The following is a 23,142-nucleotide window of genomic DNA, read 5'->3' as shown; positions in this document are numbered from 1 at the left end:
CATCACGCCCCCATTGCCGAGTCGAGACGACAAGCCTCCCCGGTACCTTTTAAAGGTAACATCGGCGGGGGAGGGGGGTGGAAGATGTTTCTTTTGTTTTGTTTTTTTGTGAAGTGAAGTGCAAGTAATCACATGTGATGAGGCCTTGCCGCAGAGTCTCGATGGGATCTGTAATTGTGTCTCAAGTGTCACTTGTGCTTGTTGACTCCTTTTAACTTCATTTTGTTTACAATACAAAATGGGTGTCAAACTCATTTTCATCATTTCCACCAATCAAACTTTTTAGTCCCCCACCATGACCAACAGTGAAATACAGGCCGTTGTAGTGTAAATCAAAAACAGGTAGGCCTATAATCTCTTAGCATGTGTGATGTTATTGGTTTGAGATTGGTAACCTTTCATTTTATACATGTATGCTTTATTTATTTGTCGGTCTACGTGATAAGAAGTCTATGTTTACATGTTTCATGAAACAATTAAGGGATATGTATGAAGTGGTAAAGACAAGATTTGTTTGCACTATCGTAATCTACGCTTTAGTTCGTTAGATAATTTTTCCAAAATCGTTTGGCTCTACTTTCAATACTAGAAAAGGTGCACTGTCCTGAGTTGTTTAACACGTCTGGATGTAAATACCATGAAATAAAAGCTGGACTTTGAACTTCTCACATTCATCTTTCTTTCTAAAACCAGTCTTTTAAAGGGGAACGTGTGTCGAATTTTTAGATTGTTTTCAATGTTCATTTGTTTGGAAAAAAAGGTGTTCTTCATCAATTTTTTTAAATATATAATCGTAGGTCTCGTAGTCAATAATTATATTACATAGGTCGTTCCGCGCCATACAGGAGGCTGACATGTTTCACTGTCATCTTTCTGAGACGTGTGGTCTCTCTGAGGCACCGTCGCTTCAAATTGAGGTCATTCCATTCTATTTGTTCACCACTAGAGTGCACCAAATTCTACACACTGTTGCTTTAATCTGAGGTGCAAGTAAATGTTTTCAATACGGAGACATTGTTTCTGGTGTTCAGACTCTGTCATTTTCAAACTTTTCAACCTCGCCCCCGCCCCACACTATGAGGCCGCCACACACACGCGCACGCGCGCGCGCACACACACACACACACACACACACACACACACACACACACACACACACACACACACACACACACGATTCTATTTGCAGTGTTGCACTAAAATTGTTATTTATTCAATACCTTTCCTCTATCTATAGCCTACCAGTAATGTCGATTGACAGGCAGACCAATTACGTACGCTATCGTTGTATGGCAGAAGGCACAATAAATAATAAACATAATATATCAATTTGCGAGTAAATTGATATTACAGTAATATTTTTGGTGACATTTTTGTTTAGTTGTGTAAAGTATCAATTTAAATTTGGAAACAACGCTGAAGGACTAGCGTGAAGAAGAAAAAAAAAAGAAATGGCAAGAAAATGCATCTTTCGCGACAGTATATATTTGGAAATAGAAGTTGCAGTTTTCTCGGCGGCCAGCCGGTGGCAGTAGAGTGCTTTGGCAGAACGCCATCCATCCTCGAACGAGCAACTATATTCCATGCAAAATCGTTATTGATTTTGAACACCTCGCAAATAATTGATGTTCTACGCGCGTGGCAAGTTTAAACCAGTTATCTTTATTACAGACCAGCCGCGAGACACCTGAAATTAGTGTTATTCATAAGAGTTTGTAAGAGGCAAACTCGGGGGGGTTCTGTGCTAAGAGGAGGAGCCAATAAATAAAACCGCTTCCGCACATCTGGTGCCCACTTTCTGGCCCCCAGCCCAACTGCTTGATTTAGCACTCACTCTTCTGACCTCGGAGGTCACACAGTATCACCCAGAAAGTGAAAAGTAAGAAAGTACTCGAGGCTATGCTTATGCTGTACATTTCGCCTCATTCTTATTGATCATTCTGACTGTGAAAATAATTTGCGATCATTCAATTTCCGCTTTCTTTCTTTGCGTTACAGCGTTTGCCAATTAAACGGGACGTTCATTGCACCTCGTTTTGTAATTGACAGTTTTTGGGGCCATTTTATATTTAGGCTCACCAGGGAACATTTCTGCCTTGCGACTTTTTGGAGTGGGCGTCCGCCTCCCATCTTTGCAGGTACCGCTGCTGCCACTGCCAGTGAGCGAACGGGGAGGGGCGGGCTGGCGTTCGTACTCGGAACCCTCCCACAGTGGGCTGAGCTGTGTTTTTTCTCTCTAGCGCTGTACTCCGGGCTGGTTCCTATTCAAATGTGGGTCAGGGGTGAGGAAGCGTAACGTCATAAGCTTGCAACATGGCGTCCCGAAGGCTGTGAGATGAGCAAGAGGATGGTAAAGAACGCTTGAGAACCACCCTACCGATGTAAGAAGGTAATTTGAAACCACTCTTTTCCATCTAAATGGATGTCGATGTGCTTGTGAAACGGCTGCTTTTGTGGGGTGGGAGTTCCTCCGTTTGGTGGGTTTACAGTGTTGCTCAGGCGTTTTTTTTTTCTCTCTCCACGGCGTGCCAACAAAAAAAGGTCTACGCTGGTGCCGATTCTGGCTTCTTGCTGCAGGCTTTCTTAATGCCGAACCCCAGATCTATCATTTATGGTCTCCTTTACAAAGTTGAAAAAATAAAAATAAAAAAACCGTAACAAGAACGGCTTTGCAAATGTTGCGGTTTATGTTGGCACGGTGGGTTTGCAAGCGATGCCTCCCTCCGGGCTAGTGTGGACCCAATCATCACCAGGCTGGCAGAACGACGCATCTTATTTTCTTTATTTTATTACACTTCGCTTACAACATCGTCTTAATGTAACATTGACGCTTGCAATCTGCTCATCGACTCCTGTCGTCTCCCTCTTGATGACGAAATATTATGACCAATTGTGCGGATTCTACGCAACTGACGCAATTTGCTCACCGAGCTGTAGCAGCCGATACTGAATGTATGGCGCAACGTGCCTTGTTTATATTCAGGTTAATCCACCTTTTGTGCAGCGTCGGGTCAATTAAAGCGATTTAGCAGCCGCTGCTGGCAATTAGACTCACGCAGCACTGTGTGGATGGACAGCAGTGTACACGAGCTCATATCGCCCATCTTTGGTTTGCTACCAAAGCAGCGGTGTGCTATTCTGCATTTACGTCAGGCTAGTAGATATCTCTAATTCAAACCCCAAACAGCTCATTCGTTGAACCATTTTCCTCTCAGGTGAGCTGTTTGAATTCTCGGGTGATTTAGTGTTGCTCAAAGTACCAAGGGGCATGGAGATAATAAGGCATAGGAATGTCAGTAATGTAGGTTCCCTTGACTGGCTCTTGTTTTTGTGTAACAAACTTGTTTTTGGCTGTTTTGTAACGTAACGCTTAAGTGCATTTTCCAGTTTCGGCTGCCAAGCATTACGCCACATATACAGCTTGATCACACCCGGAGGCTCAAGATCACTGTGACTTGAAACACAGAAATAGTCAATGAACCATGTTTGTGTGGAATTTGTAGTTCGGTAGAAGCAAACCATCTTTGTATTTCAATCCCATTTGATAAAAGTAGGTGTTTTATTTCTATGCATTGTACACTGAACCGGCACATTGTTTTGTACATTAGTGTGCTAACTTAATAGGGAATAATTGCCCGAGCCGTTTTGCGAAACCAAGATACAATTCAGTAAACAAGTATTAATTTAACTCAATTCCGATGACCATGATCTGGATAATTGAGAAGGACTAGACTAGACGAGACTTAACGAAACAACAGTTTTTACCAAGCACATTTGTTGTTGTTTTTTAAATAAATATTGTGACGGTAAGTCAAGAAAGACTGAAGCAATGATGCTATTAGCACTGCTTGTTGCTTTTAGCTATTTGTTGTGACTACATTTTGCTTCTGCAATGACTAATCAAATAATTTCATTACAAAAAGCTCAAAGCCAAATCTTTGGATGGGGGCATTTTTCCAAACGGACTAATAATACTGCAGTCTTTCTCACACACACACACACAAAAAAAATCAAGTTTGTCAACACAAGGTATCGATGCTAGTTTGAATGTACTGGAATCCCCCTACACGTAGGCAAGGACAGACACAGCTGCCAGTGCTTTTTCACTCACGTGCAGACCGGCTAACAATGATCCATTGACCTGCCTTTTTAAAGCCACACACAGTCAAAGTCACACAGATACAGTCTGGAAAGTGAGGATGCTGACCCCAAGTGGACAACAGTAATACCTGCACCTCACATGCACATGTTGTTTAATACAAACAGAATCGAGATTTACCCGCTGAATTCATCGATGGGATGAACAGTAGAATACTTGATTCTAAAAAGTACATTCCATAGTTGCGGCCCTAGACTATTTATCGTTGCTTCTACCCTTTTACAATTGCAAACCGCTCCATAGGCTAGGCTAAAACTCGGAGGGCAACTTGTTTTATTGTGCTGTTCAAGGCGTGACGAGGCGAAAGAATGGAATACATTTTTTGCCTATATGATCTTAATTAGCGAAGGCTTGTCAAGCTGCTGCGGACGGTCGACTTCTCGCTTTGCCGCCAGCATTTACTTACGTTGTAACATTTAACAGCGGGCGCACACATTTTGTTTATTATTATGTCCCTTTTATTTGCAAAGATGGCGTCGCTTTAAAACTGATCAGCGCACCTGCAGGTGCTGGTTGGACGCGCGCCGCCTGCGTTGCATTTCATCGGACTCTTCCTCCTTTGAGATGCTTAAATCGACGTGGCACCTCAGCCACATTGAGGATGAACACAAAATCAGTTAAAGGAAAAAAAAGAGAGAAAAAAGTCGGAGCTGTGCTTTTTATGGCAGTTTTTTTTTTTTTTTTTTTTGCCGGGCAACCTGTCATTTTACCACCATGGCCAAACATCTGTGCGGCGCAGCTGTTAAATCGTCAGCAGATGTACATTCAGCGTCAATTTAGGCTTTTGCATCTGCTCAAGATGAGTCAACTGATCAGTGTGACAAGCTTAACTGATCACTATGGACTACAAAGTGGGGCCTGGAGGTTAATTGGAGGCCTGTGTGTGCCTCATGATCTGCCCCCCCCCTCTCTCTCTCTCAACACACACACAGTGCCCTGTGTACATTGTGATCATGGCTTACAGTGGCGTGTGTAGGCAGCACAATGCATTAAGAAGGTTACTTAGTCTATATGTTCTGCTGACATGCGTTCAAGGACTTAAAGGCTGGGCCCTTGCGTCCATACGAGACATGCGTGTCCTGCACCGCCTGTTGGAGGACAGTTTGAATCGTTCAGTGTCCAGCGCACCCTGGAAACAGGGTTGTTGTTGCTTGTATTCCCGATAGCCAAAAAGTTATGCTATGTTTAAAAGGTGGAGATTGATGTAGTAGCTTTGTTTATATGAAAGAAGAAAGGAAAAAAACACGCAAACAAGATCTTTCCTTACCTATCACGCTCTCTGTCTATAGCCAAAGCAGTTGGCTTCAGGTCATGTGGGCGTGCTGGGGTGGGGCGGTGGGGGTCCTGGTCAACCTTATCTCACCAACAAAGTTCATTCTTCCAAGAACAGAGTCACTTTATCATACCAATCATATGTTCACTGACGAGTTGATTGCTTTACTTCCTCACACACAGAGAGATACTACACTACCTTGATGTGGCAGGCATGATTTAGTTCTGATAGTTCTTTTGTATGACCAAATGAGGGCAGATTGAATAATGCTAGCAGCAGTTTAAAAAAAATTAAAACTGTAGATAAGGACATTGTTACATTGAGTCCTTAATGCGTCAATTTATTAGTTTTTTGATCGATCATTTATTTTTATTTTTTTAAATTTGTTTGTGATCAGATACGCCACCACTCTACGAGGAGTGGTGCTGTGGCGGGGAAGATGCACTTTCGCGTTGTGCTTTCGTCGGTAAAGTTGAGACGAGGCATGTCCTGATCTCAAGCGCAGCAGTGGTTCAAACCAAGTGAACAAAATCTTTTTGGCAGTGCTGAAATTAGATTCTGATGGTATGATAACTTTGAGAAAAACTATCGCAGTCAATCATATCATGGCATTAAAAATAAATTACTGCTCTTAAATTATTTTTTGTTGTTTAAATATTTGGATAGATAAAAATAGCCTTTTTCTTTAGTGAACAAAATAAACCAATTTAATTTTTAAACATAACAGTACAAAGGAACACGTGTCACGTTAAGTCATAAACAAATGTTAACCTTCTGGTTAATTCTTCTTACTAAGTTACTGAGTCCCATCGTTGGTGAGTTATTTTTAGAACAGACCCGTGGGCTACTCTTGTTGTCCTTGGGGCTGACTAGTACCCACACTTGACTCCGCTTCGAAAAGGAGGCTTCATGTTCAGCCATAAATAATAAAAACATCCCATTCTAAGTTCCCAACCCATTTCAAGGAAGTGTGGAATATTTATTTAAGTATTAAAATGAACAACAAACTTATGTTCTAATTGGTAATTTCTTGGTATTTCAGCATTGTTGTGTCACTTTATGACCTCGAAATTTGAAAAAAAAAAAGATCTCTTACACCCAATATCAATCGAATTAGCTGAACAGCCCCACATTCGGATCATGTGACCCAATCAGGACAACTGTGTTAAGACTAATCATACTGTTATACTGCCTGTGTGTACATTATTATATATAATAGAAGTATTTTTGGTTCATGATTTTACAGTACGTCCTGTGTCCTCCAGCGTTGCACTGCATTTGGAGTTCAATGCACACGCCCCATTTCCAGCAAATAACCACGTCTTCAGTTATTATTGAAAACTTTTTTTTTGTAATTCTCCATATGAATTCTGGCTAGTGGCAAATAAATTGGATTGAATCAATTGGAACTAGGACTGTATGTGAGTTAGCGTGTGTATGCGCGCCAGAATTGACAAAGTTGAATATCGGGGTGTGTACTTTCCAGCCATTAGTAACTTCGTAAGTTTGCTTCCTGTCAGTAAACTCAACATCCTGGTAATTTTCTAGAGCCCATTGAGAATAAATTGATTAACTAGCTGTTCAAGGGCATTGTTTTAAAGGCTTTAGAAGTTTAAATCCTTGACATTTGCCCCCCCCCAAAAAAAAATGCAGTAATAAATCTTCATCCTTTATTTGTGTGCGAGCAAACTTGTTTTATACATAATCGCTTGTATGTCTAAAGTTGAATAGACTTGTAGATGTGCCATGTGCGAAATGGAGCTTTCCCTTTTCTTCCCCGACTACACAACACTGGCACATATGGGGTACGCAGCGGCCACTGGCCCCCCTCCTGTGATGAAATGGACGGGGCTCCTTTCATTCCATTGCACCCTGGGTAGGACTTGTTTGTCTGCAACACGGATGAACTGCCTGACACATAAAACGAGTCTTAATTGGAAGGCTTTGACCCTACCCACAGTGGAGATACTGTAATGCATGCATTTCCCTCTTCAGGCCTGCACCACCGGGGGTCGTATCTCCTCACTCCACACTGGCATTTATATCCAACAATCAGATTACATTCGCTCTCTTGCATATTACCGCTGGAATCAAATCAGTGTTAAGCTTTCCCATTGATGCTGTGAATCAGGTGTTTTACACAGTCAAGTGTAGCCATGTTATTGTTATTATTAAAGAAAAGCAATAGATTGTATCTGTTCTCTGTGGAACGACAATTCTTCTTCAAATTAAACAGTGTCTCAAGTCTCTGCATTAAATCACATTCTCTCAAGATGAGTTTAAATCAATATACAGTGGTATGTGGATCAATGGTATGGCTTTCTGCTGTTTTCTGCTGGCCAGTTCATAGTATTAAACAGAGAAACCTGATTGAAAGGACAGAATCCTTGTCAGGGCGGACATTTTGATCACGAATGACAGGAGTTGGTTTTGGTTTAAGTAACACTGTATTCAAATTGTTACCGAGGGCTAAAATGAGCCAGATTCCACCAAACCGTACAGTTTGGTTGAATTCAGTCATCGTTCAGTTGTGGTATGTGGTCAGGTACTGTTTAAAATAGTCTTTATTTCAGACAACGTGATCACCAAGAGTATTTTTCTCTTATTCAGCGCTGTTAGCTTAAGTTTGCCAGTTAAAAGCGCTATGCTACTTGTGGACAGGTCACACGAAGCAATCAGATCCGAGCTAGTTCTAAACAGAAACCTTTTCATAGCAGTCTGGCTGGAGCCGGGTTAAAGCGGAGAACAACAATGAACAACAAATTAGCAGTTAAATTAATAAATCTTCAGAGAGAAAATAATAGAACAGTAAACGCTCATGCCCGAAACACGCAAATGAATCCGTTACTTCGTACTTCAGTCAGGATGAAGAACCTAGAAGGTTGAAAAGTATTTTGGTCTATTACGTTTTTATGATATCAACAACGGAATTTGCATTTGTTTGCACAATTTGGCACCATAGTTTGCAGAGTTTTTAGATCTATATAGTGATGGATCCCAAAATTACATGATCTTGTTTTTATCTTCTGCTATCTTTTTATCTTTATCTTTTATCTTTTTTTTGTTTATTTTAATAATTTTAGTTTTGCTAAGCTTAAATAATACAGCATAAAGATACATATAAAATGATCATTGAAACATATTGCATTATATCATGAATATACATGGCCAATGCTGGTTCTGGCAGGGCAACCACAGCATGGGAAAAAAATGACATGTAGTCTTACACATAGTTACGTATCACTGTATCACTTACGTGTTGTATGATAGTAAGTAGTAGTTCTTACTTTGTTGCACCAATTTAAAAACTTTAAAGGGACTGCTTCACACAATCCCTGTAGCAATATTGCATTATTAGTTATAGCTTTTAATGTTTTGATGGTATGATGTAATCTTCTGTCATGTTTGTAAATGTTACTGACTGTTTGTTTGGGCTGCAACTATCGAATATTTTGGATTTCAGATATCCTAGTGAAAATTGTATTAAATAATTGCATATTCAAATAAAAATATATTTTTAAAAAACATGTTTTTGTTTCAATAATGACGAAAACAGAAGAGAAAAGAACACATCATTTCACTTAATGAACGACCTACTGTTTTTGTTTTTTTTGTGCTCAGACAATCAGCATTTTTTTTTTTAACTTAAATTTAATCTATGCATATTGGCAAACTATTTTTGTCACTAGAAATATTGGGTTATGGGGCAAAGTAACATTAGAACCACAGGAGTGATTTTTGCCGGCAAAAGTAAGCCAGATTTGTTCAAACATTGATCAGTCGGAACTTCAACTGTGCCAGGCTGTCAGCAAAAGTGTGCAGTCATTTTTTCCTATTAAACTGCCTTTAAAAAGTAGTCCGACTATTCTTGCCACCCTGTATGCTATGGGGTACTCTTTTAGCTGCTAGCTCCTAGACACCAACGATGGCAAGTCAGTGTCGGTTTAATTAGAGTTTTTTTTGAGTTCTTGATCAGTGATTGAACATGATTTGTATTGACTCTGGTGAAAGCAATTTGTGACGCCGATATAAACTGGGCCTAACTACAGTCAGGAAGATTCAAGATTTCTGACCATCAACACATTATTTATTGCTTAATGTTGGCAATCCAAGCGCTTATTTCAAAGTATTTGCACTTTTGCCTCAACTGCAATGATTATACATCACGGATGCTGTGGGATTACAGAGAATCTTCCTAAACCAATCGTTTGAGATGTGCCTACGTGCGGATATGTGGATTTCTGCCTGACGCAGCACATATTACTCAGGTGTAAGGAAACCTAAGCGAGAGGATTTGCGAAAATGGGCAAAGCTCAGATGCTGTCTTTAATCTCCTTATTGCGAGCTTTCTTTTCACTCACGAGGGAGCGAGTGCGAGAATTGAAACCCTGTTAATTGCTGCAGTGCCATCCGTAGTCCACCTTGGGATCCGCCTTACCCATGCAGCCCGCCGTCGGCCATGTTGAAATGGCTCGGAGGTGGTTGCTCACTGTTTGTATTTCAAACTGGCTTTGTACCATCCCCCCTAACCCTTCCCCCTACTCGCTCTGCCCACCAGCAATACTCTCCGAGTGTGTGTGCATGTGTTGTAAGTGCACTGTCTCCATTTACTGTGTGTGTGTGTGCGTGTGCGCACGCGCGTATTGTGAGGGCCTGTACATGCGTGCTTTGATAGGCTGTTTTTCCTTTTGTCTTCCACTGCACATGTGTGCCTTACCTTCTTATCACCTGCCCAATATACCACAGTGCCATGTTTTCCAGTCATTGTTGCTAAAAGAAGTGACGGCTTAGACCACTGAAAAGTTGAGTTTGTTTTTTAAATTCAGGCCCGTCGTCTTTTCCATTGGATGTAAGCAGATGACCTTTCGCAGTAGTAGGGTGTGTTTTGTTATTGCGCCACAGGACTTTGCCTCACCTCTGCCCCTTTCGCCAGGCTCCCGGTCCTCTGTTCTGGAGATTAGTGCCTCAGCCCACTGCTCCCTCCGTCACCTTCGCCGTATGAAGTTTGCTGCAGTGCTCTCCTTTTAATCCTTAGCTTCGTTGGGGGGGATGCCACAACAGAAAGCAAGCACTAATGGGTCTTTTACAGGATACTGTTTCTAACTGAAAATGTATTACACCTACAGTCTGTGTTGTTTTCAGGATGTTTTGGAGCCTGGGGTGGAAAGTTTTATTTTTTTTTAATGCCAAAAACGTCAAATATATGGACTAAATTATGTAAACGCTAACAATCACCCAAATCTGGTCTAACCAGTCATAATTTTACGTTCATCAAATTGCTGCTGTGTTTTTGTTTTTTTCTCAGACACCTGATCTTTTTTTTCCTGATCATGTTTGTCAAGTCTGGGCAAACACCGCTGTCAACCTATGAGTAGATACCCGGAAGAAGTCAAGGTTGAGGTAAAACAGTGGGGTGCTTAAGAGTTTTTAGAGCGAGGCTGCCCCTCTATCATTAAGTCACGGCCTGTTTTTGAAAAGGTCAAAACTGCAGGCAAGGTAAACTGATCCTCTGGCTGCGGCCTGAAGGGCAACGTCTACCCCGGTCTCCACTCAAAGCCCCCCTGAACTGGCTTCACTTGGTATGCGGGGGGCTGTGTTTGGTCAGAGCACGTCTTGTTTCTTAAGGGTCAATAATTCCTTTAGGCCCTCCTGCCCAGCTATCTTGACATCTCTCAGTTTCTCTGCCAGGACACATCATGCCTTTTAGCAGGGGGATTAGAAAATGCAGGAATTAACCCTGCTGGAGACCTACCACCAATTATGCAACCATATCCAATTGTGGTTATTAATCTAGGTACAACATTTCAGTTCATGCTTTGATCCATCCTGCAGTTTGTTACATCTGTGGTTGGAGGTATAGGCAATAAAGAAAGCTACCCGGCTCACAGATGGAGCAGTAATGAAGGTGCAGGTCTATTGGCAACCCCCACCTCCTCTGGTATTAAGCCTGTTGTCTTGGGCATCACCAAAGGAAGAGGAGCTAGGCCTACACGTGTCCCACCCTTGCTGCATATAGATCAGCCGTAATCCATTAGCAGCTCCCTGGAATCCAGCCGGCAGAGCACAGCACAGCACCGGAGGGGCCAGGGGGAGCTGGTAGCCGTGTGGGTGATGGGGTTGGGGGAAGACCGAGGGATGAGAAAATTAGGGGGGTGGGGGAGGTTCTCCACCCCCCCCCCCTCTCCCCTGTCTTCTGTATGCTAGTTCTAGGCTCCTTTTATGTCTGTTTGTTGGAATAGCCCCTCAATGCCGCCACCCATAAAGCCTGCCGAGGTGTAAGCATGATCGTAAGCGTTAAGCTAGATGCTTGAATGATTATACTGTATACTGGTTGGCATCATGGAAACAGGTCTTTCTTTCCGCCATCATTGCCCAAAGTGGTAATTGCCGTACAACCAGGTAGCACATCAGGCAATAAACTGCAGATCTGGGTTATATTGTATTTTCATCAGTGGCTCGTTATGATACATGTTTGGGAGTGTGAAATCTAGCTGTGCTATGTCTGTATGCCTTCTGGGAGATCCGTGAAGGTTGGGAGGATAGATGAGCGATAGAGAAGCAGCGAGAGACGGGGGAGGGGATGAAGACCATGAGTAAAAGTGTCAAAGCAGAGCAGGCAAGCCCGGGCCTGGACCTGGTCTATAATGATCACTTCAGCTGATTTGTATCAGCCAGGCCAACTGTTCCAACAGAGCCAGACACCTCCAGTTAGCAATTCCTGCTACATTGGGTTTGTGTTCCAATCCCGGGCTAGCGATGCTTTTGTGTTTTGTGTTTGCACAGGATTGAAATACCGTACATTGCGTTACTGCCAAGTCAAGAGCCCCTTAAGATGGTTGTGATGCAGTTTGTCTTGACTTTACTCTACACACAGAACTGACTAAGAGGCCATTTTTAGCTAAAAATGGGTAGCTAACTTTTTGCTGAGACCTGTATTCCCGGAAGGACAAGCACTTTGTGTGGTTTGTTTTACTGCAAAGTGACACCTAATGATGTACTTGTACGGCATGTATGTTACAGCTTTTTCAGCTGTTTTTGCATTGAGTTGTGAGCAGCAGCTCATTATGGGAGTTGCATCCCAGGACCCAGCGGGATAGATGAAAATTGAAAGTAGCCAACCTATTTTTTTCCCCTTTTTACATATATTTTACAACTTTAAAACTCAGAAGACCAAATTCAAAGCATGTATGCGAGGTGCGGGTATTATTTTTTGTCCCCTGGGGGCTGTCACCCTCTCATTCTATACTGCGATATATGTGACTGTGAATGTGTGCAGCTTTAAAAGCCGTGGCTTGGTCTGTTGAGTGATGCAGAAGTCGTCGAATGAGAGTTGTTGGCTCTGGTCGGCCCATCTGTGTGTTGAATCCTGGGATGCCAGTTGTGACCGTAGCAGATGCTGTATAGATGGGGTTTATGCCACGGAGGAGGCGGGACTTATGACTTCCTGGTTTTCACACATCAGCTTTGTTTCCATTTCCTGTTTGCGACGTGTGGGCCGCGTCCCATTCTTGCGCTCCCGCATTTATGCCCCTCGGTTGCGCGTTCCCGTCGACGGGTGCGAGTGTGTCCGTCTCAGTTGTCCGAAGCATTTCAGAGAGTTGAGACGTTGGGGGGGGCGCAGGAGTGGGGGTGCAAGTCTTGGAACGCGGCCAGCAGTGGCCGGAAACGACGCTGATGTGTGAAACCCGGAAGTCGGAAGTCGGAAGTCCGTGGCATCTAGACCATTAAATCGATTATATCTGCTGATTGTGGCCCTTCAAACATCGGCCAAATGAGCAGTATTATTATTTTTACTCTTATGTACTCCTTGTAACCTTTTACAGCAGTTGTAGACAAGTGACACTGGTCTCATTTATTAATCTATGCCATAACCTTCTATCCCTTAGTACTGAATATATAATAAACGTTGTTGATTTAATAGGTCATTCTATGGACCTGCCATTAAAAAAAAAAAAGTACTGTGATATCTCAAAATTTTTTGTTTTGTAGATTAAAGTTCTTCCTTTTCTGTATTCGCTTGTTTGTTTCTGTGAATGTAGTATGTACCCCAAGAAAAATACACTTTGACAGGATATGACAGAATCATACAAGAAAGCTTTTTTTTTTGTTGTTGCTGGATTTCACCGTGAACTGTGGCTTGCGTATGGCATTTATTTGGCAGCTTAGAAACACTCTGTGATATATCACCATTAAATATCTCAGTTGGCGCTGCGCTGACATGACTCATATCCTCATGTACAGTGTATGCTGATTGAGGTAAGCAGCACTGTATAATCTCTTGTAATGCAGTACACCGTGCTCTGAGGGGCATTAATGATGCGTCCATATAACCAGCATGACCCTGGGCTTTAGAAAATGGCAAGCCAGGGGCCTTTTGTCCAATTGCATCGCACTGACTTTGCGCAACTCTACTCCTGGATAACCACTTGCACTTGTATTTGGGGTGAATTTAAATTACTTATTTTCATGCCAAGTACAGTACTTACATTTTGAGTACTCGCTGAGACCAACCGTTGATACTTGATAATGCCATTATGTGTTGCATTTGTGAGTGCAACTGGCATCAATGCAGGTCAAAATTGCATCTGTACAAATCTAACAGTTGAGACCTCTTATGGACATTCTCATCTGGATTCTTGTACCTCATCAGTTGCAATGATGTGTTTAATTATCTATTTCATGTATAAGAGTTGTAATTAAGGTGTTACCCAGTGACAAGTAAATTGTGCTTCAGTGTTTTCATGTCACCAATGTAGGATTAAAAAAACAAGCTGTACCTGTACCTTTGTTTCCTGTTTGTCTTGTATTCTATTGTATCCATTTAAATTTGTGTTCAGCCCCACACTAGAAACCGAGCGAAAAAGTTGTGCTAATTCTGTAAATGACGGAGAGCCTTGCTGGAGGATCGGGTGGTGCCGTCCTTGTCTTTGAGCCACACCCTCCACCCTCCTCCTTGCCCCAGCTCCTGTGTAGTTTTACCTGCTCAAGTGTCACCTAATCCCTCCCACCCCCCGTTCCTGCCGTGCCACCGACCCCCACCCCCAGACAATGGGGCAGAGCTGACATTACCATGACCTAATGGAGAGTAGGGTGAGATGAGTTTCCAAAGAGGGCATCCCACTGAAACCAGAGTTATCTCGGCTGAGAAAGGAGGCCCCTTTTTAGGAAAGTAGTTACTTTATCCTTTTTTCCCTCCACCCCTTTAGCCTTTGTGCAAGAACAGTGGCAAAATGTACAACCAGAATTTGATCTATCCATGGTTGCAATTTGTTTTAAATGCAAGATGAGAGGAAGAGAAGGTTTCCCGTTTCTAAGCTGACGTGATTATGTGGCACATTTGGCCAATGTTTCTGCTAGAGCTTAAAGCTTATATAGATGTACTCACAGGAACGGCAATCACACGTTGTGGTTTATTGTTGGTTCAAAGGCACCAGCTCTGTTTTCACCTCTAAGAGGTTTGATGGCCGTTTCTATGTTTGTTGGATTGCACAAAAGGCAATTTTATGGAGGGGTGGGGCATGAGCCAAAAAAGAAGTGTGAATCCCAGATTTTACTTTCATAAACATTTTGAGAGTGGTTGAATCTTAAACCTAACTTCAAAACGTAGCATTGTGCTTGATTGGGCTGATCTTCATCAATAACTAGCAAGTACTTTTCATTCCATTTTCTGCAAAAGTGTGTCAATTAGAAACCGCAAACTCATTCATTTTTGTTCTTGGTCTTTACAGCTTCAGGTGGCGTTGGTGTAGGAAGAGCGCGAGCGAGACGGAAGGAAAGAAGGAAGGTGGAAATGGAACTGCCAAATCATGCCAAACAACTGTTGCTGCAACTCAACCAACAGAGAGCCAAGGGCTTCCTGTGCGATGTCATCATCGTGGTGGAGAATGCGCTCTTCCGTGCCCACAAGAACATCCTGGCGGCGAGCAGCATCTACTTCAAGTCTTTGGTCCTCCACGATAACCTCATTAACCTCGACACAGAGATGGTCAACCCCTCTGTGTTCAGGCAAGTTCTGGACTTCATCTACACCGGTAAGCTGCTCTCCTCGTCGGACCAGGGAAGTGAGCAGAATTTCAGTGCCCTCTTAACTGCAGCCAGCTACCTCCAGCTCCACGACCTCGCTGCCCTGTGCCGAAAGAAGCTCAAGCGCAGTGGTGGGAAACCCCTGCCTGGTAAACCTTCCACTCCTGGCCCCCTTAGCCGCTTACGCCTCAATAACCAGCGCCTTTCCTCTTCCACACCTGCTGGTCCCAACAACCACTATCATCCCACCCCTTCAGACGCCGACCAGCCACAGCCAGATGAAGGCCTTCGGGACAAGCTATCTGACGACGAAATGTATATCGGCAGCTCCGGGAGGAACGGCAGTGGGGGGAACGGAAGCACTAACGGTAACCTCAGCAGCGGAGGAAGTGCGGGTGAGCCTGATCTGGGGCTAGACCTGACCAAAAAGAGCCCTCCCTCTGCTGGCACAGCCACAGATGCCCTGAGCCCTCACAGCAACTCCCAAGAATCCCCTCAATCTGCCTCGGTATCCACTACCAACAGTGCCTCACTGGATGACTCTTCGACCACCCTCCCCAATGCAGACATTTGCAGCTCTGACCCCACTGAGCTCAACTGCACTTCCAAAGCCGAGAACACCCAGCACGACGGACCCCCGCCCCACAAGAAGTATCGGCAGGGTGGGCGCAAGAATGAATGGCCCAAGAAGGAGGCGTCAGGGTTGAAGTCTGAAGATCACGACAGGCCGCTAGTAAACGGAGTGATAGTGGGGCCCAAAGACGGCCGACCCGGCGGGGGCAGTGCTGGCAGCGTCAACTCCGACCAAAACCTCCAGTGCAAAGACGAGGACGAGGGAGGAGAAAACGGCCAGGACCACAGCGAAGAGAGCGGTCAGAGTGACGGAGAGAGCGCAGGGGGCGGAGGAGGAGCAGGCGCAGGCGCAGGCGCAGGGCACCAGAACGCCAACTACGTGTACCGCCAGGAAGGTTTCGAGCCAGCATTCGGCGACAACCTCTACGTGTGCATTCCCTGCGGGAAAGGCTTCCCTAGCTCGGAGCAGCTCAACGCTCACGTGGAGACGCACACAGAAGATGAGCTGTACATCAAAGAAGAAGTGGGGACCTATGTAAAGGAGGAAGACGAGGAGGAGGCCGAGGACCTTTCCACCCCCGTAGGGCCCTCCAACTTTGGCTCTGAAGCTCGGCCCTTCAAGTGCACTGTTTGCAATAAGAGCTACAAGGACCCGGCAACGTTGCGGCAGCACGAGAAGAGCCACTGGCTCACCCGGCCTTTCCCTTGCAACATCTGCGGCAAAATGTTCACCCAGAGGGGCACCATGACCCGCCACATGCGCAGCCACCTCGGCCTCAAGCCCTTCGCCTGCGAGGAGTGCGGCATGCGCTTTACCCGCCAGTACCGCCTGACGGAGCACATGCGCGTGCACTCCGGGGAGAAGCCGTACGAATGCCAGCTCTGCGGCGGCAAGTTCACTCAACAGCGCAACCTCATCAGTCACCTGAGAATGCACACCTCGCCCTCCTAGAAACGCATCATGCCAAAGAACTCTGGGAATAGAAAAACAAAACACTCGCTCGACAAAGAAGCGCACATGCACACGTTCAACACAGTTCTATTTCGTTCGGTTTACGACGCCCCGGCTGAATTAGCGTTGTTGCCATACTGGACGATGGCGGTGATGTCAGTTCGAGGATTGTGTCACCATCAGTTTTAAGTGACGTACGCTCACCTCTCAGGAGTTCTAGAGGGACAGTTTACTCTTTTTCTCTCACTATCTCTATCTCTGTCTTTCTCTCAGCCCAAAGTCACAAAGCCATGGCGTCGTAGCTTTGTGGCTTTTGGTCTTTCAAGGCCGATAAATGTGAATGTGGGTACCAATGTAATGTCCAGCCCTTGTCACCCCCCTTCCCCAGCCCTCAAAAGGCTTCCTCTCCTCTACCCTTTTAAAGCTTTTTGCTGGTTGTCTACGGAACGATAACTCAAGAGTCCCCTCTGCTCTCCAGCGCTATTCTGACCAAATAGATTCAACGAAACCAATACTGGCAATAATTTAGCAAAGAGAGTTTTTGGAACTCTGACAGCTTTATAGCCTTTTTCCTTTAAGCGATGGGGCATCTTGATGTAAGACGAAGGTGTGACTGGGTTCGGGACCATCTCCATGCTTTAACTAGAAAGTTCCAGGAGGGATCATGTAAAGTCAAGGTTTAGTTTTAAGACAGGACAAATATGCTAAAGAGTTCCCTCCATGGCTGTTGACAGTAAAGGACGTTCGCTCTTTTCCCCCCTCTTGCCTGTTAGTGCACCCGGCAACCAAACCCGGTTGGGAAAAAGGACCCCCTTTGAGGTACTTGTTTTACTTAAAGAACTTATAATGTTTCAGTGAATGTTTAAACTGGAAGGTCTTGGGTTTTCTTGTGGATGGGAGGGTTTTGGGTTGGGAGGGGGCTGTTTTTAAAGGGGATAATAAGAGGGTGTTTTAGACTGAACAATATGTTCAGTGGGTACGTTTATTTTGTCTGTATAGCTTTCCTCCCCTTGAGAAAAAAAAGAAGTCTATTTATATGGGCTTGTGACCTCGCTACCTCTGATTACTCTTACAAACTCTATATGTTGATTAGTTGAAAGTTCCTATGTAATTAATTGTAAAAAGTGTGTAGATTATCTTCACCTGATGCTTTAACCTGCCCATCTCTCATCACAGGTTTTTAATGCCCATAGAGCTCTCTTTTATATTCTCGTTAGCAGTCGTCCATTCCAAGTATATTATAGCTTTCCGGGCGCCCCGCTCAGGGTGGCGCCGCCTCAAAATGTACTGTAGCGTCTTTCCGAAGGCAAGTAATGGTTAGTCGGTCTAGGTGTAGTGTGTTCCAAAGATCTTGTGAATGTGGAGAACAGAGCTAACTAACAAACATTGCTAGACAAGTTCAAACCAAAGCTTTTAAAAAAGATGTACTTAAGATATATAGCATACTAAATTATTTCACTTTTGATTTCCTTTATTTTTGTTCCTGTATAATACAAATTTATGAATTATATTCTAAGTCCATATAAAGAAATTCACTCTTTAGATGGACTTTTGGCCAATGACTCTGAGACGCAGGAAGGTTGTGGTGGTTTGCAAAGGAAAGCTTGTGCTGATTGGTGGGCCGGTGAACTTAACCACCTTTTTTTTTCTTTTTTTTTTGTCGTCTTAATGTCCAGAGTCCTTATCACTTTATGTTCCCTAACTTTAAAAACAGGACTCGATGACGTGTTCTGTTCAGACCAAAAAAAAATTTATCCCCCTCAAAAAAAGAAAAAAAATGTAGGACTTATAATCAGAAATTTAATGTGAAGTTCAAGTTGCTTGTTAGTTTCTTTTGAGCCAGACTTGTGAAAACTTGTAACAAGAAGGGAGAAGCAGAGATGCACTGGACAGCTATTCATCGGTCTCCTGCAAAGATCCTTTTGTTGTTGTTGTCTTTTGATTGTGTTCAACTGTATCACATAATGGTTTTAAGTTATTCTAACCTCCCGATGCTTTACCTCATAAGCGAGCATATGCTTGAAATTGGACCGTCGTTTGTTGTAGTCGGCGCCACTCATAAAGCCTGTCCAGTGTATCCACTCTTAACACTTACACTGTGGACCTTCACTACAAGTTTTTGGTATAGGCATTCCTCTTTTTGTTGTTGGTTTAACTGTCTTCTTGATTTGTGTGTGTGTTTTTTGCTTTTGTTTTTTTGGTTGGTTGGTTGGTTTTGTTGTTGCCCTCATGGTCTGTAAATTTATCATGTAGGAATGCAGCCACAGTTATAACCTGCATCCTGGACTCCCATGTTAGTTACTACTTGGTCATGTTAGCGTAGTTGGTACATGCCCCCCTACAAAAAAAAAACAACCTTGCTGTAAACCACAAACATACATCCATCCTCTGGCGTAAGATGGAGTCCACGGTGTATTGCCTTCTCGTACCTGTCAGCACTTGGGAGTGCAGCTCGATGTCTGTCATGCAAAGGATGTTTTTTTTTCCCTGTACAATATATCCAGCCATTGCTGCAAAACAAAACAAACAAAAAGAGACTTTGTAGCTTGCTCGTGGGACATTGCGAAGAAAAACTCCAAACTGTGACCATACTACTACTAATACTACTATTACTACTAGAGCTACTACTACTATACAAATACTTCAGGGATAGTTCTGCATCTGTGAATGCAGGCTCTCAGCTACATTTGTAAGACATAGTATTGTATCAATTTCTCTGTATTTTAGTTATGGGGGAAGAAAGCAAAACACTAGTTTCATACATAAAAACAAATAGGGGGGTGGGGGATATTTCAACTAACACAAAGAGCCTTGACAAAAGGTGAGGCAGCTCAAACAAGTCTACATTGTAGTTGATAAAACACTATGTTCATGAATAGTTGCAAAGTTGTACAAAGAACTAAGAAAAAAAAAAAAAAGCTCATACCCAAAATCCACAAACTATTTTTTAAACCAAAGCACATTTGAATGACTATGGAACCATGTGTGGCTCGAGAAGAAAAAAAGAAAAAGAAAAGAAAGAAACATATGTATTTATCTCATTGTTTACAAACTTTTACAGTTTTTACAGACCTCAAGTTGAGGCCCGGCCAGTCAGAGTTGTGTTTTGTTTTTGGGTTTTTTTCTCTCGCTGCTCCACAGAAGTTGCTGCCAAAACAAAAGCATGAGGTCGACTTGCTGCATATTCAATTAGGGGGAGGGGTGTGTATGGTTTTAGGTGCACTAACCCCACCCTCTGCCAGCTGGCTTTTGGGGTGACCCCGTGCCCCAACACCCCCCCGCCCTTCATGCCCTCTGGCCTGTCTGGGGGGGTGGGCAGTGCATCCTTGATGTGTTTATCAAAAGGCATTGTTTAGTGGGGCTCTTGAGCTGCGTGTGGTGCATACCCGTGTTTGCCCACATGCACTTGACGACTGCCTTCTGGCGCTCTTCACTTGTGGGAGGGGCCAGGGCGAGGTCGCACGCTTTTTACATTTTTTTTTCTTCAACATTACATCAGGTTGTTGGTAGCTTTTGATTGTTTCCACCGCATGTACATGAGAATGATAGTCTTAACTGTGAATGTTTTTTTTCTCCTTGCTTTTTAATTTTAAGCTACCTGTGTTGTGTGGGTCAAAGCAGCATAAACCTCTGGCTGGCTGAGCCTCCTTACAAAGTTGGTGCAAACACTTTTATTGACAGTGTTTTTTTTTCTTTTATCAAATGTCTATTTGTCAGTGATGAATGTATTTATTTGCGGCCCTGCCCTCTCCTCTGCAAATATTTTGCTCAAAGTGTGAGACTGAGGTGGAGGCAGGACCCTCTAGTTTTTTTTGTTTTGTTTTGTTTTTTGAGGATTTCAAGCTGAGAATCAAAAAATGCGACACAAAACAGCCATTTACTGCATTCTGTGATGTTTCCTGTGATTTTATTTTTTGTAAGAAAATGGTCAATATCCAATTTCTCACTTACGCCTGAATGTCTATCAAGTTTTTATTTCATGTAATTCTCTGCGGGTGTTTTTTTTATTTGATTTTTTTTTTAACCCATGTTGTCACAGAAAGCCTCACGAGGTGTGTTGCGATTGGAGGCCACTGTATTTTGTTTTATTTTTATTTTTTGTTTTAACTTGCTCTCCCTGGGTGTTGCCTTGCATCTGCCATTGAACTTACCAAACACAAGCAACAACATGCACATCATTCACTCTCTTTTGTCGGGATATTTTCTCATTTTAAACCACTCGCCACATCTGCGTCTTTTTTACATGCTAGTTCCATGTTGACGATTGTTGATTTTTTTTTCTTCTTCATATAGAACCATAGGGTGAGATAGCTTTACTAAGTGCACTTTGTATGTTTTTCAAAAGCTCGAGGTCCACCCGGGGTGCTCTCATATCAGTTCTCGCTTCAGCGACGGTTCGTCTGGCCTCCCTCACTCTAGTCGTACCTCATCTCTTACCTGTGTTTGGTGAAAAGATCATTTCTTTATGCAGTGTTACAAAAGCTTTAAAAGGAATACACTATATAGAAGAAAACTGGACCTGGAGGTTGGCTGTTACGCCCCTTTTCCCATTAAATGGTACCTACTCTGCTTGCCACAGCTATGGTTGTTTTTTCTTTGACAAAAGCAAGTACTACAAAGGTTAATTTTGTAGTACCTGGTCGGCTGACGGTCTTAGCACGTTGAGCCAGTAACCAAAACCCACTGCCGCCTGCTCATTGGTCGAGCAGATTCACTTTTGTATTATTTGAGGATACATGGCTATATGATATGATAGGGGATATACAGGCGGTTGCTCTGCCTGCTGTATTACGCCACAGTGTCCATTTTTTTAATGATAAAAATAGAGAACCATCAATCCGAATTATTGTGGTTTGTTAGTGTCTCATTCCAACAGATGCATTCAATGGGATCTGGTTTTCGGAGAAGCTGTGGCGAGCTGGTACTGTGCAGTGGGAAAGCGGCCTAAGCGTTTCACATTTTCAGTTCACTTTTTATTGGCTTAGATTACATGGCCGTCCTCTTTCAGTGTTTTACCTTCGCGGACTAAACCAAAGCCATTCTTAAGAATAATGAAAAGGGCCCCTGATGCCAATAAACCTCATTTTAAGCTTTATTGTCCCCCGCTTTATCTCTTATACGCCAAACCACTGCTTTTAAACATTATCTGCTAGCTCCCAGTTGCATTTTACATTTCAGTATTTACTGTATCCGAATTGACTGGAAAAACCAAAATACCTCTTTTTCAGTGTTTACGGAAATGTGCTCTTGTACTCGATTACACCTCATGTTATTTTTCCGTCCATTTGTAACCAAAATAGTGACTTATGTCAGTCACCAAGGTTTATTTTGATATCTACATCGGTTTGTGGCCATTTCCAGAAAGACACAAGCCGCTAAAAACTGTTCGTAAAGCTACCCATTGAATAGCTTTTCAAGCTCCGTTTCTGGTTTGTTTTTCTTTGGGAAAAAGTGCTCAATAATGTATCAGGATCTGCAGGCCGAGAAGCTCTGTATACGTGTAGGGCCTTCTCCTGATGAATAATTAAGCAGCAAAAGCTCTCCCGCTTGCAAAACACTGTCCATGTAAAGGTGCGCACAACTCGTCTTTCTTCAAACACGGACGGTCTAGACTTCCCGATGCTCGCTCACACGCACACGTCAGTATTTAAGGTGATTTCCTGTGACCTTTGCGCGGCTTTGTTGGCAGCACCCAGGCTGGGCTCTCTTCATGTCCACTCACTCGTCAGAGATCTCTCGTATTCAGGTCAGAGCCGCCGTCGTGCATTGCCAAGGGGCTCGCAAAAACTCTTAAGTGTCATAAAGAAAGTGTACTACAGCTGACCTCAGCATTCATAACCTTGCAGTCTTAATGTACAGCATTGAGGAAAATAAATTGTTATTTTACAATCTTTTCATTAAAAGCTTGATTGAAAACCAAACCTGTTGGTTGGTGAGTGTGTTTTTTTTTGTTTTAACCCCTGTTGCAAAAGCACACTTGAAACATTCCAAACTTGTGGGAAAATGGGCTATGGCCCTAACCAAAATGTTTGGTGAGAACACAACACTGCTAAGCACCAAAACAATTAACGCCATACCAAGAATGGTAGTCCCAACGGCATGTTTTGAGCCTTGGGACTATTTTAATTTGGCTGGAACTAGGGAATTGTGAAAAGTCCTGAA

At 43.3% G+C, this 23,142-nt stretch overlaps 1 protein-coding gene across 2 annotated transcripts; it reads left to right on the top strand.

Annotated features, from left to right (window-relative positions):
• Positions 1-2,241: 2,241 nt before the first annotated feature.
• Positions 2,242-22,901, top strand: hic2 (hypermethylated in cancer 2). 2 transcript variants are annotated; one of them, XM_086076881.1, is made up of 2 exons: positions 2,242-2,389; positions 15,161-22,901. In XM_086076881.1, exon 2 carries the CDS (start codon positions 15,223-15,225, stop codon positions 16,978-16,980), a length of 1,758 nt encoding a protein of 585 aa, XP_085933007.1. In that variant the 5' UTR covers positions 2,242-2,389; positions 15,161-15,222; the 3' UTR covers positions 16,981-22,901. The 2 variants fall into 2 exon arrangements, with proteins under 2 accessions (XP_085933007.1, XP_085933008.1); XM_086076882.1 differs by having other exon boundaries at positions 2,316-2,381.
• The last annotated feature ends 241 nt before the right edge of the window (positions 22,902-23,142 follow it).

The sequence above is a fragment of the Leptonotus elevatus genome, chromosome 5 (assembly GCF_054856555.1).
Source record: "Leptonotus elevatus isolate MCC_2025b chromosome 5, RoL_Lele_1.0, whole genome shotgun sequence".
Classification (NCBI taxonomy): Eukaryota; Metazoa; Chordata; class Actinopteri; order Syngnathiformes; family Syngnathidae; genus Leptonotus; species Leptonotus elevatus.
The sequence above is the reverse complement of the archived record's forward strand: the minus strand, read 5'-3'. Positions and strand labels throughout refer to the sequence as shown.

Bases quoted from the DNA above. Each gene is read 5' to 3' on its own strand.
- hic2 (XM_086076881.1), top strand. From the start codon at position 15,223: ATGGAACTGCCAAATCATGCCAAACAACTGTTGCTGCAACTCAACCAA.